This window comes from Patagioenas fasciata, chromosome 8, assembly GCF_037038585.1.
Source record: "Patagioenas fasciata isolate bPatFas1 chromosome 8, bPatFas1.hap1, whole genome shotgun sequence".
NCBI lineage: Eukaryota > Metazoa > Chordata > Aves > Columbiformes > Columbidae > Patagioenas > Patagioenas fasciata.
In genome coordinates, this window is record NC_092527.1 from 13,043,950 (window position 1) to 13,064,602 (window position 20,653).

Below are 20,653 nucleotides of genomic sequence, written 5' to 3' on the forward strand. Positions count from 1 at the left end.
GATAAGGCTTGGCATCTTGGTGCTGGCTTATAAAATCCTTACTCAGGGTGAGCAGTACTTTATACCATGACTGTTAGGATATCATTATACTGTGAATAGTTCCATTAAAGTCCATGAAATCCCGGTGTGGGGTAAGGTGCTACTCAACTCTTTATTAATTTTTGATTTATCAGGAGGTGTCTCATGCTATGGGAGAGACCTGTTGTGAGAACAAGGTTTTTGGTGCAGAAAGCTCTGGGCTGCTGCCTGCACCAGTGCCAGCAGTGTCGCAGCTGGGGTGGAGGGGCTGGATGAATTCACTCGGCTCAGATCTGTCAGAGGTACAAAGTGATGCTGAAAAACAGCTTCACACCCTTCCTTTACCACCGTGAGTAAAGCAGAAGCTATTGACGTTGACGGAAAGAGAGGCATCTTGATTGCTAGAACATGTGCTGGCACTCCCGGGAAATCAAAATACAGGGCTCTTTATTAATACTGAAAGCACATATAGCAATCATCACTTATTATTGATGTCTAAAGTGCACGCATTACATATGCATATTTTAAAGTCTGAAGGCCGCTTGCCTGTTTCTCCTAGGACCCAAACTGCAAGCACTTGGTGTATGGTGCACTTCCCACCTCACCCTGATGTACAAAGAATAAACAGAAAAAGAGATCTTACCCTTTTGCCTCTCTGTCCTCACCCTGAACACGAATCTCACCTGAACACTGAACCTCATACTAGAAACACTGACAGCACTGCATCAAAACCAACTAGCTGTTCCTTATGTTGAGATTAATTAGTTTATTTGGTAGCCTAATTACATACCTTGAAATATGAATTTGAATATTGCATTACTGCCATTTAAAAGAAATAGAGTAGTTAACATCCACCCCATTCTGACTGATGGTGTCCTATTCTTTTTTAGATAGATATGACTATTCATAAATCAATTAAATCAAATCAGTGGCTTATTCTTCTAGGCTGGTTTTAATGATTTAGAAGCAAACAACTGTAGTGTATGTGATTACATTTCTTCTAATGCAACTTTGGCAGCTGTATCAAAATAGCTTTTCTAAGGCAACATCATTCTCTCCCTCATCTCCAGATGAGTCTGGAAATGCTCCTGTATTATATTCTATGGGGGCATGGGTGCAGAAGAGAGTATTGCTCAGTAAAGCAGATCATCCCAGGAAGTGGAAAGAACATACGCAATCCTTCCCTTAGCAACAGAGTATTATTTCCAGAAAAGTGTTCTTTCCCTCTAGAATCCTTTTGTGAAGCAGGAGCTAAGAACTAATAGGAAAGCATTCATGGTAATAAACAGTAACATCTTAATTTTTCAGGGAAACTAAGAACCCACAGCCCTTACCCCCCCAAACATTCATAACCTGCATCTACTGAAAATGTATTTTTCTGGTTTGTTTGGGATTTTTTGGGTGGGTTTTTTTTTTGTTTGTTTCGTTGGTTTTGGTTTTGTTTTTTAATATCATCAGGAATAGTTTTTACATCTCCTTATGAGTATATTCAATTTTTAAAGTATTTTCTTTGAATGGTAAGTTTAGAGTTTCCCACATCACAGCCAGTTGGCCTGTAAACATTTTCGAATGTGTTGGAACAACTTTTATTTCAGAAGACAAAAAGGCCATCCTATACATCATTTAAGGTGTTAAGAGTTTAAAATGTGAGAAAGAATGATCTTCTATCATAGAGGCATTTATTATGGGAATGGCTATTCTAGATTTGAATGAAAATGTCAAAGAGAAAAGTAGCCAGATTAGAAGTGTTTGCAAGACAATGGAGCTCCCTATCCTGAGGAAAGGAAAAAACAAGAGTAACAGCATAGAAATAATGGATTTCAAAAGACCAGGTTTCAGGAACTGGAGAAGAAAGTGATTTAAAGATGATATAAAGGATAAAGGACTAAAGAAAAGCTGTCAATTCCTGAAAGAAACCATATCAAGGACATAGATGCAAAGTATCTTAATGAGAGGAACTACAAGAAGAAGCTGATACAATGTCAGCAAACCTCGATCAGGACCTAGAAAACCAAAACAACCAAGCATTTTTTCTAAGTAAACTTACAAGGGAACAGCACAACCCTTTGACTAAATAAAAATACATACTACAAATGCATGAGAATTGTACGAATGTATGAGATTAAAAAAAAAAGAGAGACTCAAGAATAAATCCCTCTTACAACACCAATGTATCTTGCTTCTATGATTTAAAATGTTATTACACAATGCTGTTTGCGTCATCCCTTGACTGAAGGTCTTGTGTCCACCGCAGAGATGGCAAAAAGACATGTGCCTGTACCTTAGCCAACCTATACAAAGTTTGATTTCTTAATTTTTGTTGATGTAATCAGCACAACATGAAACTGAAAGCACCGAGTTCACATGCAACCTACAGCATAGACAGTCAAGATGCTGGGTGGGGAGATGCATGAGCAGCAACACTCAATTCCTGGTGCAGAAAGGTAGCTGCCAGGAAGACACTTAGAGAGAGGTACAGGTAAGAGAAGAGATACAACAGAATCACAAAAATGCTATATGGATTGCCTATAGTGTGGAGCTTCTCTGAAAGGCTACCTTGCCCTCAGTGGGTTCCTAGTAACATGCTCTATCTTTACTTTCCGAAAGAACACCTGATTAACTTTGCTCCAAGAGATTGTCTTCTGAATTGACTGTATGAACTGAGCTTTTAGGCTATAGGAGGCACAATCCTTGGTAACTTCTATTGCAGGCTATTAATTCAACCCTTTCATTGTGAAAGGCAGATCATCTAAGTGGAGCACAGGACTGGCCATAGTGCAGTGACGCTGGTCAGTGTTAACCAACCAACCACTACTCTGGGAGGACAGTTGGGCAAGCATTCTCTTCTGCTCCTGCTGGAAACTTTCCTTCTTTCCCCTCTCCTCCCTTCATCCAAAATAATGCAAAGAAATAAACAATTCAGTGCATGCTCCTTATACTCACAGTCAGCCTGCTGATATTGAATATAAGGTAACAAAGAGAGGCAAGGAAAATCACTTTTGCTGTCAGGTGGGTGAGAAATTCTGGTGCTGAACAGCCATGGTATGAGAAGGACAGAACCGCTGCTCACATGGAGAAGTTGGTGAGGAATGGTGCAGATGTGAAAATGTGTTTTTTACCTGAGCATATGAAGCATTTTCCAAAACATACAAGAGATTAGCAGAGTTGGAAGCTCATGTATGTCCTGTCTGAGCTGATGGCAAGTGAGAAAACAGGTACAACATTCCCCTCTTACAAGCAGGTTCACCTACTTTCAACTTTGTCTCATTGTTTCGCAGGAAGTAACTGACTGTGACAAAGTGCTTACTAATTATTGGTAGTTTTGGAAATGCACTTTTTTGTTCTGGATGCAGGGATGCTTTCAGAGAGACCTTCTGCCTGTGGATGATTTGGAAACCTATGCAGAAATACGCAGTATATTACCCCATGATAGAACAACCTAATGGTTCTGACCAGCACAGACCAATGGTATAAAATACAAGTAATTTTACAGTCTTTTTTTGTTTTGTTTTCCAGGCAGCTGTTTCACTAGCAAGTGTCATGCAGAGATTTATTTATTTACAGGTTCTGCCTGTCTTCCCACTTTGGACGTCTTTGTTTAAAAACTCTTCTCAAAAAGATACATGCATTAAGTGCATGTAACATCTGTCTGTCCAAAAGAATAGCAAATATAACCAGCAGGCAAACATATGGAAGAGCATATTAACATGCAAAAAGCAGTTAGGTAATTTTGCATTGTAGGTCAAATAAACATCCACCTCATACAGTGGAAAAAACTGTTAATGCTTTTGCAGGAGTAAAACTCAAATACTCAAACACACAGTCCAGCCTGCTTTAATGGTTGTTCCTCACCCAGAATCCATTTCCAAAACGGAATTAAGAATGAAGATTTTCTTCTAACTCCTGTTTTTGTGCTTAAAAAATGAGAGGTTGAGGTAGTCTTTACAGTTAGGAAAAGTCTGAAGTTTTAAGGCCATCTTTCTTTGAATTGCTATAGTGATCATTATTTTGCCTTTTTAATATCTGTTATATTAGATTTTATTATCAGTTCATATAAGACATTAAATCAGCTTCTTTAGAGGAAAAACAATATAAATAGAAATATCCTATTGGGCAAAAACGTTCTATTACTGCATTTTGTATTGTTTATCCCTTAGGAGTCAAACAGAAAATAAACCCCAACAAAATAAGCAATAGGTACTGCCCTTGTAATGAAAAGAAACCACAAACTACTACAAAGAAGGCTGAAGTCAGGGGCCAGTGATATTTAATGTATGCAAAAAGCATACAGCTATTCTACTCTATGGACAACCAGTAAATAACCTATATTAATATGAGAAAATCTGACTTAAAAGGCAACTCAATATGAACTGAGAAGAGGCTGTATATTAAATATCAGATTTGAACCAATCCTTGTACATTTTGATTGGCTGTCATGAGAGTACTGCTCTTGCTAGATTTTCACGCTTCCAAAGCAAAATAAAAAAATAATAAAAAATCATTTTATTACCTGCACAGATGGTAGATTTTGCTGATGTCATATCCAAATAATTTTCTTCTCTGAACTGTGTGTGGATCTGAATGTTAATGCGTCAAGTCACTTAAGTCATAGAACTTCCCAGTAACAAGAACAAATCAAGGGATGCTGTAATATGGGTGGTGTAGAAGCAGAGTTGAAGACGGTCTGGAATCACAAATCTATTGATTTGCCATTGGTCTACGACATACGCTACATTTTTATAATGGTAACTGAAGCGATGGGATACAAGCTTGATTTTCAGCTGTGCATTCTCATTTTTCCCAGAAAAAATATCCTCGGGAAGGATTTGCACATCTATGTTTACCTGCTCGCTCAATTACAGGAGTAATTAGGATCCATTTTAAACCATGGTTGAATAGCATATGCCAACATTCAGAGAGCTTTTTAAAAGGCCCCAGACTCTGTGAAGCCCTCGGTTTCCCAAAAGCACCCACTAGACTACACCGTCAATGAAAGTGAAATGAAAAAAGAGACGAGGTAGGATCTGGCACTGGCAACACCACAGTGCCGTGTCCTGAGCAGTGTCTGAGAGCAAATGGTTGTCAAGCTCTGCTACCCTGCTCCACAAACTGCTCCCATGACACTTCTTCCATGAGACCTAAACACAGAACGTTCTGGAAAGAAAAAAAGTTTGGAGTTTTTGTACCTGCTCATTCCCTTGTGACTTTCTTACACCCTTTTTTAGCCCTTGTTTTTATGGATGAACTTAACCTAGTTATTTAATGATGGAAGCTTTTGCTCACAGGCTTTAAATAATAATCACTATAATTATTTTTTATCATGCTCATTCATACATGCCTCCTGTCAAGGTGGCTGAGGTGCTGCACAGACACTGCAAAACGTAGTACAAATTGAACATAACAAAATTAAACATAACCAAATAAATTCCAATGAAATATTTAGAAAGCCACATATGATATTAACAACAGAAAGGCTGTTTTCAAACACAAGGAATTTCAAGGCAAAATCACTGCAAGTACAGAGGGATTCCTGTGAGGTTCTCACTGCCAACCCTATCAAATCTGTTAAACTACAGCAGATGAAACCTTTGTTCATTTCCCTCTAGCTGGCATCTTCAAAATACTTTTCTCATTTTCTTTTAAAATATCTTGAGATTGTTTCTGGTTTGTATGCAACCCAGAAAATCTATCTTTTTTGATACCTGGAGAGCTATTATAAACAGTCATTTCTGGCCATCATCTTTAAAGCAGCTAAACTGACAATGCACCATATAAGATACGAAAATATTGTTGCTGTGTTACACAGAAAGGGAACTGAGACAGAGGCTAAGCTTGCCAAGATCAAACAAAACTTACAGTAGAAAAAGAGTTTGCACCCAAGTCTTCCAAGTGTCAGACTATCGCTCCAACTAAGCTGAAGTAAATCTTCAGCTGTCACCAAAACACATGAAATTTGAGGATTAAGATGCAAATAACAAAATCCCAAATCATGAAACAACAGCTGTGAACTTAAAAGCAGATATAACATACATTTGTATGCAGTCCATGAATGCATATATACAGATGCCATTCAAAACATCCATAGCATATGAAACTGTTAAGGATCAATTTGATAAAAAATATTAAATTTCAGCTCTTTTGGATTTGTGAATAGCCTACATTTTATGTCCTATTTTTTCCTGCCTGATTCTTTATCTCTTGTCAGATAAGCTATCCTAAACCTGAGCTTCAGAAATCTGTGCAGTTACTGAAGTGCGTGTAGTCTGCTTGTTAACAAGAAATGAAGTTGGAAGTTAAGTCACTGCTAATTAAACCCATAATTACAAATGGAAGGTCAGACAGCAAATCCGAGGGCTGTTTGAAAATTTAGTAAGACAAAAGAAAGAACAAACTCTCGTGTAGTAATTCAACCCTTACTTGGCAGACTGGCCTATTAGAAGACTTCTCAGCTGCATGCAGTACAGAAGGGAAATATTAGAATAATAAATGTAAATCATCTGGGTTTAAACAAGGTTGTCAAGGATTAGCACAGCCTCTAAACATTACTTAGATATCTATTTAAAAATTAAAATAAAGATCTGCTCATTTACAAAGTTCGAACATGGATCATGGTCTCCTAGCCTGAGCTTTAAAGTGGTTACCACCAGCACATTTATAAAAAGTGCCTTCTTCTTCAGAACCACTCCCTCCTCTGCCCACATACGGTAGAGAAAACTGCTTGATGGTTTCCTGCCCTGCCTGTGAATCTCAACAAATGCAGAAATCCTGACGTAACCACTACATTGCCTTTGTTCCCTTGCTGTGAGTTTGGGGAAGAGAAAAGATAAGAAGAGCACCAGAGGTAATTTGGACAGAGGGCTTGCAGAAACCATATTAAAAGAGCAAAGGAGTGCAGAAGTACCAGCTGTTAGCAACTGGAAAATGGAGGACAGTTGGGGAAGTTTTATGCTATTTTCTGCTATCCTTGATCTCCCAAAGGGCCAGAGGTTTTGATATGGGTCTCAAACTCCACATTATGAGCCTTCCCAGCACCCTGTCACAGGATCAAGGCAGCACCTACAGCCATGCCAGTCCAAAAAGACAGTGCCTCTCCCCATTATCATGTTTGTGATGAAGACCTTGAAGGTTTGGGGAAATCCAAGGAGAATAATTTTGTTCTTTCCAAGATGGCCACATTTCTCACATGGGTACTGGGCACTGGACAGCACAGCACTTGGAAACCCATTTGGGATTTAAGAAGTCTCTGTCAGGAAACACAGAAATACAGGCAGCATATCAAAGCTGCTTTCTGCTGTGCCCTCTACTCTGGGTATTTTCACCTTCCAGTGAGTCACAGGAAGTCCCTGAAAGTTATGGCAGGGTGGAAAAGCCTTGTGAGATTTGCCAATGCCAGATTTATTTTTTTTTTCTCCTCATCTAAGGCTTTTCTCTGCCTTCCAGCAGTTCAACTTTGCTTCAGTGGATGTCTTACCAAGCCCCTTCTACTAAATATCATTTATGATTTCTATGACACACTTGTTTTGCAGTGAAATTGTGGATGTAAGGATCACTGGATTTATTGACACCTACTTATTTAATCAAACATATTCCTATTCTAGTAGCCACAGACCACTTATGCCAAATTTGATGCTGAAACAACTTTTATTAGGCATTTTGGAGGGGGCTTGGGAAGAAAATCAATCTTGTAATGAAAATCTTAACTATGTTGTAGCTGTTGCAGCACCATTTTATGATTTTATCTCCTGCTGGCAATTTAGCAGCAGCAGTACAGAACTTCAGAGGACTTTTCTATGAGGGAGAGATAATAGTACAGATTTACCAAGAGGATGGGGGGTTAGTTTCTTAACAATGGAAGTATACACAGGTGGATTGGTAGTTCTCAAACGGGGAGCAAATTTGCAGCTATAATTCATTGTGCCTCTTTGGGTGAGAAAAATGGATTTCAAGTAAGTATTCCTTTCTGGATCCGTTAGAGACATTATGTGGGCAAGCTGAATGGCAAATTTAGAAAGTCAAAAATAGTCATCCTATATCACAAGATGCTGAAGCTAAGTAGTACTGGGAGCTGATACACTAGGCTGCAATGCATTCATGTAAGGCAGTAATTTACTTTCTCAGGAAAAATATTTGTTCTACATCGGACAAAACATTTTATGTTTCTTCTAAAGACAGGAGACATGAAAATATCTTTCTTCATCTTAGTTTAGAAATGGATGAAGGCTCAAGAGTTTCCAGACAGCCTATTCCTTTACCCCATCCCCTCTCTCCTAAGGCATTAAGTTTTCAATCTCTCTCTCTGTCTCTCAGAGTAGCATGATCTTAGGGAAATTCTGTAAACTTTGTACTGTAGCTACCGGCAAGCCAAGACAAGCAAGTCCCTTATCCGGCTCAGTTATGGCAATGCTTTCCTCCTTCTGTATCCTGACCTTATACAAGGCAATATGATACTGGAAAAGTGGCAGCTATCATTAGGTGTATAAAAGGCATGTAATCATAATTTTTCAGTTGCCATCTCTAACAGTGGAAGGGTGTCAGGGCTTTGAAGTCCCAAAAGCATGCCAAGTAGCTCCTTTAGCCAAAAAACTTCTCTCTCTCCCTCAAGATTTTCAGTAATGTCCTTTCATTTTAATAAGAGGAGGAATCAAAAGCCCTTGTAAATGCTGAAATAGCTCAGCCTCACAGGCCTCCTCTTTCCTCCACAGGTTCTGCTCTTAACCTGTGTCTCTTTTTTGAAGATTCCTCACTTCATTTCACCCCAGCTTTTTTCCTCTTCTGAAATTTGCTGAGCTTTGGGAGTTGTTCAGTAGACCAAACAACTTCTTCTGCCATGGAGGAACTAGAACTTTCAGAATTTTTTGAGAAGGTTATTATCCAAGCTTTCTGGATAGCAAACAAAACGCGTTATTATTGTTATTATTACACTATATCCATACAAAGCGTTACATTACCTGTAAGTACACAATGGTAAGTTAAAAACTGGAAATACTGTTAAACTCACGTTTGTCAGAAATGCGATTATTTATAACCTTCTGTGCAGATACCACAGAAAAGTTAAGAGCGGTTTTTTTAAGTGCCAGCCTCACCTAAGCGCCAATGACTGTGTTTCAGGAGCAGAGCACAGAGATTACAGCCCCAGTTTTTCCAGTGCAGCCCCAAGTGAGACCAACAGAGTAACTGAATCTCAGTCAAACACCTAAAATCCTTGGCTCAGCATTCTCTGGGATGAGAGCCTGTGTCACACTGTCTGTCCTCTGGCCACCTCTCCACTCCATCACCATCAGACCAAACATGAGATACCAAGTTCTAATCCTGTCAACACTGACCATGGACAATCAACAACCCTCCCAGTAGTCCATGAGAGTGTGAAGTTGTAAATTGTATCTGTGTTTCGAGAGAAAAAAATGGAAACATTCTTTAGCCTTTAAATTTTCTGAAGAAAAACAAATTACATGTGCACATACAGACAAATTGCCACCAAACAACCAGCAGGCTCTCTGGAGCTGCTCAGAGGTCCGGTGTGTTGAAAATATTCTCATTGGTTATAGATTAGTAGACAAACAGCAGGAGAAAGAAGTCAAAGGTGCAAGATAAATTGGGTTTGTTATAGAAGCTGTAATTTATCGCCACAATATTGCCAACACAACTGTAGAGAATTATATACAAATTCAATAAAACAACTGCTATATTACATCTATTATCCTGGAGTCATGTTCAGTTATATATTCCTCCTTGAGAAGAAGCTTTTTCTGCAAATAATGCCACTGAATCTTGCCATTTATATTTTAAAAGATCCTCTATATTACCCTACATGCAAATAATAGTATAAACACAACAGTGTATATCAAAATATTGAGAACATAAAATTACACATCAAAGGTGAGAAGTGAAGTGTTATATAATTCCCTAGAGGTGACAGTTCCCTCTGATATTCAACAAAGAAATGAAGACAGTTGAAGCAGTGAGAGCTCCAGTTAATCAAAATACATATAAACATGAAAAACATATCTTCTGGAAAGATACACAATTAAAGTGCCATTGTCCCCCTGATGCACCTGTCAAAGCTGCTTGGGAGTTGTAAGAGTGAAGGAGAAGGGGGGCTGAGAAGAGAAAAGCAACCACTGCAAATAAGCAGGGTATTTTATTAAAGAGTTATCTCCTTCTTGCAAGAACGAATGCTCAAATGGATAATACCTTTCTGTGAAATCCAGGTTCCTGGCTTCATGTTAAGAAGAGGCTCTTACCTTATAGGATTATCCATCCTTGATACTGTGAGAAATGCTGCTAAGTTTGCTGTGTAGGAAGAACATACGATAAGGGTGAAGAGCCACCAGCTTCCCATTACAATGCGCATAGCCACAGAATTGACAGTGGATTCGCCTCCTACAAATACGCAGAGAAAATGAGGGTTTCTCAGCAGCTTCCATTTACAATCACATCCTGTGTGCTCTGCTATGTTAAACTTTGCTGGAGCTTCCCCTCTGCATTTCTGTTTCCTCTCCAGAATGCCCTTTCACTGTGACAGTTAAGACTGATAACGTACAAACATTTTCTCCAGTCAGCCTCTTGCCCTGGATACCCTTCTGGAAAAACACCTTTCAAAATATTACCCTTGGCAATTATTGAGGATCAAATCTACAGAACATGAAAAATATTCTAAATAAAGGAAATTCAATGGTGAAGCGCAACTAATCTGCAGGAATTAAATAATTACAGTGTTCAGAATATAGTAATATTCTGTTTTCAATAACCATTTTAGATTCGGAAAAAACTCACAAAACTGTCCACTGGTTTGTGTGCTGTCTGTACTCTATTTAAATCTGCAAACACTGATGCATTAGTGTCATTACTTGTTACTCTTTACAACATTTCAAACAATGTGAAGATTTCATTCTAGCAGGCTTCAATCACAGTTATGCTCAAATATTGTTGGAGACCAAACTTTACCATATAGCTGGTGCTAGTCACTTCAGCGTATTTTGCGTTGATTGTATCTTACTGTACTTAAACCTATCAGGGATGACACCTTAATGAGATAAAGGACCAAGTGCCATAGCAATAGTAATGATTTTCCAGCTGAAGCTTTAAAAGCTTGCAATCACGATGAAAAAAATTTAGAAAAATGTTAACAACATACTAATATGTTAGCATTCAAGAAAACCTGCCTTCTAAGAATAGTACTAACATTACAGATTTCTGACAAAAACTGCGTGGGTAGATTTTGTAAACAATTATTTACAAAAGTAACTTTGATTATGGTAGCAATCCTACTGAATTCAATAGGATTGGACCTATGTCTAGAGATTCCTGTCTTTAAAGTTATTTACATGACTATAAATTTCTTATTCAGTTCAAAGAATCAAAAGATAAACTGTCTCACATTAGTTCAAAAACATATCAATTTCTAAAATTAGATTTAAACAATTGAAGAAGTTGCTGGTTTCAGAGCTGGAGAAGTATTGTACTTCTGCATGAAGCAGCTTTAGAGTTTATTTCTCACACTCATAGCTTATTTTCCCATCATGTAAAAGCCTGCATGGAATGTTTTTTCTGGATTACTGAGAAACCAAAAAGCAGAACATCATAACCTCCAAAACTTACCCACCTCTTCCAACTTTTCATCAGCTGGGCTAATAAAACCTATTGCCCCCCGTACCAGCCTTCTCTTTTATCTTTAGACCATTTGGGCCAGGACTAACATCTCCTGACCTACTTTACCCAAGGCAGAACATTTCTGAATATCGGTCAGTGGTGTTTATAAGCGAGTAAGTACCTTGCTGAACAAAGGCACCATACACGACCCAGATGGCACTGTGGAGGGTGGAGGAAGCAGAAGGGCTTGGCTGAGAGGCATTCTGTGCCCTGACGGCCTGGATCCGGTTCAAGACAAATATCAAGACACCAACAATAGGGATGGCTGCAGCGATGCAAGCCCACACCGCAAAGTCGAAAGGAGCAAAGAGAGAGAAGATGTTGATTTTCTCTTCAGGCTTTTTGATTAAGATGCCCACGGAATAGTCCATGTACCGCTTGCTGAAGTCTACAACACTCTCTCGTTCAGGTGTTATTGTGATGGCTGAGATGGCTAGGTCTGCTCTCTATGAGACAAACAGAACAGATCACATCCCTTCCTTGCACCATGAACTCTACCAGCGTGAGCCTTAAGGAGAAACTTAAGCACCAAATGACTCCATGCATTCCTTTTCATTCCTTTAGACAAATTAAAATAAATTATCTAAAAATAAAACCAGAATCAGTTTCATCACTTGAACATTAATTAATTTTACTGGTCTAAAGCAGAATAGTGAAACATTACCTGTCAAAGTACTCTAGAACAGAAAGCATCAGACTCCTCACTGGAATGAGTGCAATTTATTTAACCTCACTGGTTTTCCAAAGGATACCTAAAACTCCAAACCATATTAAACTGTTGCATTGCAAACAATAAGAAAGAAACACCATTTATTTAGCTTGTGTATTTGATAACAAGTTACAAAGAGCTAATGTTTGTTTCTCCCTGCAGAAGTGCCAGTTTCCCATATTCATGAAGGGATTTCATATGGCAATTGGGGGAGGGGAGGGGGAAGATTATTATTACTTTTTTTTAAGATGAATAAAGCAATTGAAAACAATAGTAGCTGGAAGAATGCACCAGAGGCAACTTAGCCTCTGAAACTGCCTTGACCTCAACATTAAAGGCGAGTAGGTCTTACTTATAGAGGGTCCTTAAAGAGCATGCAAACACAGTGAAAGATGAAACAGGAGTTAATAAGATTCCCAAAGCTTTTGAAGAGCTGCAATTAGATTGTGAATATTTTTCCACCTTAAGAAAAGCAGTTGTCTTCAAAAAACAGAATGTACTTTTTTTTTCTATCTCCTGATTTAGTTGGGAAAGCAAACTAAATTCTACGTGAGGGAGGTCAGTTTTGAAATCCTTTGGAGTCAGGGGGAAAGCTAGTAGCAGAAATACTATTAAAAATACCATAATAGGTATTTTGTTGCTTCAAAGAAAGCAATTTCCAAAGAACTTTAGCATGATTTTTTACCACATATTCAAAAAATGAAATTCAAACAGCTTATATCAATGCAAAATAAGTAAAAACTTCTTTATATTTCCTAACACAGCCAAGAATATCCCATTATCATACACACTTTTGCTATTACTTTAATTGCTTCTATTTCTTCCTAAACATCTACTTACCAGATACTGAGCTGCCTACTTACTAGATAATGAGAAAACTTTCACTTTCAGTAATAACTCCACTGTAGAAGAGTAACCTTTACTACAAAGGGCAGCAACATGCAATATTAATTGCTTTGATTCTCCTTCTTGATTAACATTTGTCCTATGTCAGATAGCGAGATCGTGAACAAAATACACTCTAATTTCATTCTCTGGGAGGTTTTAAGCTACGGACTTTCTCCATTTACTTCAATGGAGTTCAATTAACTTAGTCCTCATTTGCAAGACTGTAATTAAGAAAAGAAATTTTAATGAATGAATAATCTTGAGTTCAGTTTAAAACCTGGTCCTTTAGAATACTTCTTTATGGCATATTACTAGGGACATTTTTCCTGTTTTGGAGTCGAATGCTTGATCATTATCAAACACATTGCCACAGTGACCCAAATAAAGTCACATATACAAACAAGTAGCAAAGACATAATGAAAAAAATAGTAATTCATATTTTAAGAATACCTTTTTAATCTATTTTCTATAGTCATTCATTCACACATATGTACATATCCTCTCTTCTTATTCTTACAACTATGTAAACACGCTGATTTACACTGATACAATTTATGCTGAGAACAGTTGGGAGTAAATAGCACAGCAGACTCTCTAGTTCCTATGCTGTGTACGTGGTCTTCAAATGCACAGTTTACACCATACATCCATAGCTCTACAGTGTTCTGCTCTAGTGCTTTCATCCTAATTTATTCCCTTGTAATCTGGAACGGAGGAAGGTGAGAATTTAAACAATCCACTCATAAAGCTTTGACACCTTATTCTGAAGAGGGAGTTTTTTCTATTTCTTAAATGTAGCTTCTTCTCTGTGTACCTTGTTAATGAGTTCTCCAATCATGCCATTCCAGGAGCTGTTTTGAAGCTGCTGTCCATATTTGCCGTCAGGAGCTTGATATATCTCATACTTGAAGCCCAGATTCTTGGCAAGTGCATCCAGGACATCAATGGAAAAGCCTTTATATCGTTTTGGTTGCCCAAGTATGTTCTCTGCCACCATCACAAAAGGTTCTTCCTGAGAACAAAAAAATATCTTTACTGATACTTGAAACAAGCTTTTTTTTTTTGCTTCTCTTGGCAAAAGGATTTTTCCTGAGTTAATTCTCAACAATTTGGCACACATTTTGAGACATGCATAACTTTCAGAGGCAAAAACTGTAGGCCAGGGGGGATACTATGAGGGATCCCAACGAGACAACAGTGCTTCAGCATCTGAGTCCTGTCCCTGGCCTTGGGTTGTTCACAGTTCTTGAGAAGACACAGAGACTCCAGAGGACAATTCAACCCCCTCTAGCAGTTTCCCAGTGTCCACAGGATGAAATGCTCTCTAAAGTGCCTACCTCCTCTCACTGGCTATAAAGAGGGCACAGATACCTACCATAGGTATTAAGTTAAGCATGCAAGTCCTAGATAGAAACATTACTATTGCTCATCTATCTCAGAGCAAATCAGATTTAGAGAACCCTCTTTCAGAGACAATGATTAATTTTTCATCCAGGACACATACTAAAACAAGAGCTAAAAATGCTGCATTTTGTGAATATTTAAAATTTTGAAAATTCAAATAACAGTTTTCATGGTTACTGGTTCTTGCAGTGTATTATATTAAAGTATGCTTCAGGAACAGGAAAATGCAACATTTTATGGTATGTTTTCTGTCAGGCATGGGCTCCACTGCATGGGAACACCAGGGCTGCCAGCAGCACAGTCATCACCTTTGCAGCCTGATACTGATGTTCTCACAGAAGGGATCTGCTTACCTCCCACATAGGCTACAGTATAACCTCACTTTTCACCAGACATGGGAAATAAAACTGAGGGCTGGGGTGAGTGTCTTAATGATCTTACGCAGTAGTTCTTATTTGTACCATGATTTAGAAAAAGAGAAATAAAAATCACAGAAGGACACCATATTCTGCAAACTACAATATTTTAGGCAGGAATGTATTCAAGAACTAATTTGACCCTAATTTAGCACTTAGCTGACAGGAGCTCTTCTACCACTCTGGTTGCTGACAGACAGTAGTCCCAAAAGCAAACAACGGGAATTTATGAGCTTGATGGAGAAAACACTTGATTAAATTTTACAGCCTGCAGTGTACAAGAGCCAAGATTAGATTATCATAATTGGCCCATCTGATCTTAAAAACCATGAAATGCTGCAAACTGCGTATCCAAGTTAGAGTATGGTATCGTGCACCCAGACCCTGTGCTTGTTCCATGCCCAGTAAGAACTGAATTGCAGAAAACAAGCATAAGCAAACAAATGCTGCGTATTTCTGACAGTGCACAGCTTCACATAAAATAATAAAAGGTCATAATCTATTTTCCTGCCTTATATAATTGATCTGCAAAAAATACAGAACTGAAAACGATATGAAAAAGTGCTGAGGGAAGTGCCCAAAATACTCAGTCAAGTCCCTTTTATTTTGAGCATTTGCTTCCTGAACTTAAATAGGATCATACCAAGACAGTCACCACTTTGAGTGTCAGTCCTTGCAAGTCATTGCCCAGACGTCGTTCTTGTAGACTGCCATTCAGTCCTTTCTCGGAGTCCCATGTTGCCAACTAGAACAGAAAGCACAGTGAGACTGAAGGACTACTAGGCAGAAATCTTTCAGTATTTACACAAACATTTAACAGTCACTTGGACCAAATACAGGACTGATACAGAGAGGATAAAAGAAGTGTGTGTTTTTTTAATGTAGAATCAGAATTAGTGAGATTTGGTGAACAGACATAAATAAGTACCTTGCCTGAATGCATTTTCATCAATGCCCATAACATAGCTACTCTATTATCAGCAGTATTTGCCACATTATTTCACTTATCTCACTCTGATATGGCATTTCTCACCAGTAAGTTTATATTACCTGGCAGTCCTCAGGATTATCTGGGGTCTCACTATCCCACATTTCCCTCTCTGCTCAGATCCGCTCCTATTTTCAAATAATTCCCTGCTGTTTATCAAAGACTGACCCTTTTTCCTGCTGCATAACATTCTTGTTCACCGATCATCATAAATTCTTGACATAGATTCTATGGTATCAAACTGCCTCCTCTCCTCTCCTGGACTTTCTTCAGATCTGATCTTAAGTCCTATTTTCACTCTTCTTGCCCTACTTCTACCTCATCAGTAAAACAATTACAGCCTCTCAAGCTCTCAGGGTCCTGATCATAAAATATCTGCTATGTACTAGTACTTCACACATCTGCTAGATGTATCCAGATGCATGCTTTCAGGATATGTCCCTGGAACATTGCATCTAAATATTTTATTTTTCAATTAAATGTGTGGCTTTAAAAATCAATTTTACAGCATTTTTCTGAAGAGAAATGCAATAAAATTCAATAAAAGAAGTTCAATAGGAAAGTCAGTCTTTAGTGACCTTTGGATTTTCGAAATATGCTTTTCAGCAGCAGCAGCAGTCAGACACTCCTTTTGTCTTCAAACAGAATCCACAGTGTCATTTTGTTCACAAAAGTCATAAATAGTATCAAGTAGAAACTGTTTCCTTCTTTGTTTCAGCTCTACTACACCAATACTATGCTTACATATGTGTAAGCAGTGTTGTTAGCTGAAGGCATGCCCTGTAGAAATTCAACATTGTCCAAGATCTGTGAAATGTGGCTTCTTCCTGCCAGAAGCTAATTTTCATGTAACAAGTCAAAACCTTCTTGGAAAGAACTTCTTTCATTCTAAATGCCTATAGCTAGATGTCCTACATGATTTATTTCTATGACTTCAGCTTTATCCTCAAGCTTTAAAAATCCAACCAACAAATAAAATGTGGTGGGAGAGATCTGTATAGATTTTATTTTTGTTTTCATGCACTAAACTAATAAACAGGGAAATAGAAAAGATCAGGGCATTCAGTGAATATTCAACCATCACAACTATCACAGCTGGTGCAAATTATTCTATAGTCACTGAATCTTCAAAGTTGAGACACAGAAGAGGAGGCGATTAAGCTATATCTCCTTTTATTCAGCTGACCTGGAAGATGAAGGAGGAGAAAGACTGAATAATATCCAGCTTCCTAATGTCACTCCTGAAAGCTGAATATTGCTGATTGAGAACTCTCCCTCTGTGACGCCAGTTTGGAGTGACAGGAGAGCTTCCGCACATAAAAGTGTCTTCAGCAATACAGGTAGATACCTATAGCCACAGTATCTTTCAAATTCAAATGTAGATGCTTGCTCTGAAGTATGTCCAGATGTTTCTTAGCTTTTGCTATGGCCAAAACTGACCTATTTGTCAAATGACATAGATCAATATGGTTCAACAGACTTCAAACACCAGTATTCATGCATGTGGTGGCTTGCACAGAAGGTGATTAAATATTTATTAAAAATTGGGAAATGTAATACATTCATTTCTTACTTCACCACTAGTGGACTGACATTTCAATTCCTTCTCCTATCCCTTTTCCCTTCAAAAACTCTATCTGGTTTCATATCAAGGACTTAGACTTTTCAAATACCCTATGTTTTGTATTCTGTGTTAACACCAAGAATTCCTAAAAGAAGTCTGAAACAAGTCAGTGCAAAAACATAAATTTATTCCTTTTATTCAGAAGGAGATAGAAAAAGATTCAGTTTTTTTATGCAGTAGGGGCAGATGCAAGGAGGAGGAGCATATTTTAATTCAGTGCAGAACTCCATAGTGTTCTCTACAGAGGCAGAAACTGCAGATAAAGTCAATACATGGAACACAAGGAAAACCTTTTCCAGAAGGTACTTTTCCTGTGCATCCTTGTGCACAGAACATTTAATTTGTTCAGCAGTGAGTCAGTTTTAACTTCTACTTCTTGCAGACAGAATGTTGTTTATAGGACTGATGTATTTACAGATAGGTCTACCAATTTGTGACAGCTGACCTGTCAAGATCAGTGCCCGAGAAACTAATTTCCAGCACTGCTAAACACAATGAGTACTGCTGTTATTTGATAAGGTCATTAAAGTTTCATTCTTTGTGGAACTATGTACCATATGTACCAGAAGTCTGAAGCCAAATGCTATGGCACAACCATCAGCTGATAGGGGATAAAGGGTTTCAACAAACGACTGCTTGCAGAATCAGCACTTGTAGGATCTATTTTGAAAGTTAATGGTCTCTGGAACATATATTTAATATCAGTCTGGGTGAGGGGTTTTTTTTTGATCCTCAAGTTACTAGCTTATGGTAGCTCAAGTTTTGAAAAGACCTACTATTTTATAGCTTTTCAACTTAAACCTTCTTCCTAGCTTCTCTTTCTGAAACAGCCATATTGCTGGGAATCTTATAGCTCTAGCCATACACCAGAAGCTCAATCATTCAATAAAGACAAACCAGAAGAAACAACTCTGAAATTCAGATAAAAAGGCAATTTGTTGAAATATTTTTACTCAGGGCATGCTTCTGAACTTTGTCAATGCTTACTACATTTTCAACCAGAACTTCAAGGAAAAGCTTGGAGAGAGAAAGTCACAATTTTAGTATTGTTTTCAACCTCCACAAACAATGTGTAGCTCCAAGGAAGCACACACAACACACAAGCAAAACAATTACATGGCCAGACAACCCGGGAATGTCAAATGATAAAGGATGTAATCCAAAGTATGCCTTATGAACCTGCTGTTCAGGATTTTGTCCTGAAAGGTACTGATGTATGTCAGGATCTCCAAAGAAAACTTGATATCAATGTAACTTTGGGGATTCTGAGTTCCCATCAATAAACTAGAAGCCAAATCCTACAAAGGAGTTTCATGACTTTGTTAATGATGCAGCTGCTGGCTGTCCAACACTTAGTTGAGTGATTAGTTTCCCAGGGGAAATCATATTGGGATGTCATGGTAAACTCAAACCAGAGAATATCAGAACCAACTCCACAGAAATGTGAAGATCCTTATCATCAGCACGAGGCAGACAATCCTTCTCTTTAAATAAACTGATTTGCAAGGTTTACTACCTCCTGTGAACTTAGACTGAGAACCTATGTACCACTTCCTTTAGGAGATGAAGCTGGTGATAATCTCAGTTATTTGATATACATCTCTTCATCAGCAAGTTCTGTATGTTCATGCTGCTCTATTACACAGTAATTACTTACTACTTCCATCAGGAACTTGAATTTAGTTTTCCTAAGTCTGCTGTGAACACTCACACCACTGGACTACAGCAAAAGTCTGTCTTGTGCCCAAACAAATGGAGATGAAAATAATTCCAAACTACTAGTAAATACAGTTGAAAACTGATATTAGCATAAAAACTGAATATTTAATATTTATATCACAACAATGAATAAGATCATCTACATTATTACATTTATGATGCAGTAGTTTCTGTCCAAATAATGCATGTTACTGCTGTCTAACACAATTTTAAGTATAATGCCATCCTAAACATGACCTACTTTTCAGGGAAAATGGGATTTCCATAAGAAAAAAAAAAAAAAAAACCACCAAGATAATTTTCAGCAGATGTACAGTAATGTTTGAAAGGGCTACAATCAGTCCAGACCATGCATCTTCTCTCTTACCAAAACCTGAAAACTTTTATCTGGTAACTCCTTTGGAGCTAAGGTTACACTATCCAAACAAATTAAATTTGGGAACCTCTGCCTTGAATCCTGAAAAACTTCTAACAGCCAAGAAATGGAAGAGAGGGTGTGAGGTAGGCAGTTCTCATGCTGCGAGAGAAGGACACCTGTATCAATCCAGAGTACATTTTCTCTGAATATTAAAGTTGTTCTGTGCATGGAGTTAGGTAAATTAATCTATGGCACTCACAATCTGATAAAGCTTTTAGATTAAAGTTGAACTGAAATGGATTTCACTTTGATGACAACTTGGTTCTTAAACTTGAAGTCAACATAGTGTATATCAAATATGATATCCTTGTACCATGTATGCATATTTTGCACGATGGCACCTTTGACTGCCTTTGCCAGTCTTGCAGTATGGCTAAAACCTTATTGAAACATTTGTCACTATAAAATCAGACTTTAAGCAAACATGATAATCGAAAAACCCCGAACAATATCGAAACAAGAAAATAAATGTTTATAGGAAATAAATATTAAATAAGGCAGCAGCCTATTAAATAAATGGAGCAAATTAGACACTTTAGTATTGCAGGTCTAAGGAATAAAAGAAAATCCATTGTAAAGTAATATCTACATTTAAGTGCAGGTGTTTTTTGTTGTTTTTTTCTTTTTTTTTTTTTTATTTTAAAGCAGTATAGCAGTAATCTGGGCAATTTGCTGTCATTTAATATCATTCACAGCAAGGTATTAGTAGGATTCACACTTTGGATTATGTGTCATTCTTAAGGAATTGACAGGATTCCCTGAAATATCATTTCCCTCTTTATGACTGGAGTTGTATTGAGAGACCAGAATCTTTCTATT

At 37.8% G+C, this 20,653-nt stretch overlaps 1 protein-coding gene across 5 annotated transcripts in view; it reads right to left on the reverse strand.

Moving 5' to 3' along the window:
* GRID1 (glutamate ionotropic receptor delta type subunit 1) overlaps window positions 1-20,653 on the reverse strand; it is a 518,675-nt gene that overhangs the window by 39,482 nt on the left and 458,540 nt on the right. For all 5 annotated transcript variants that reach the window (XM_065843450.2, XM_071811719.1, XM_071811720.1 and 2 more), the window contains 4 exons: window positions 15,729-15,830; window positions 14,080-14,277; window positions 11,789-12,113; window positions 10,260-10,398 (listed from right to left, as the gene is read on the reverse strand). In XM_065843450.2, coding sequence (XP_065699522.1) covers window positions 10,260-10,398; window positions 11,789-12,113; window positions 14,080-14,277; window positions 15,729-15,830 — 764 coding nt within the window. The remainder of the gene's footprint in view (window positions 1-10,259; window positions 10,399-11,788; window positions 12,114-14,079; window positions 14,278-15,728; window positions 15,831-20,653) is intronic.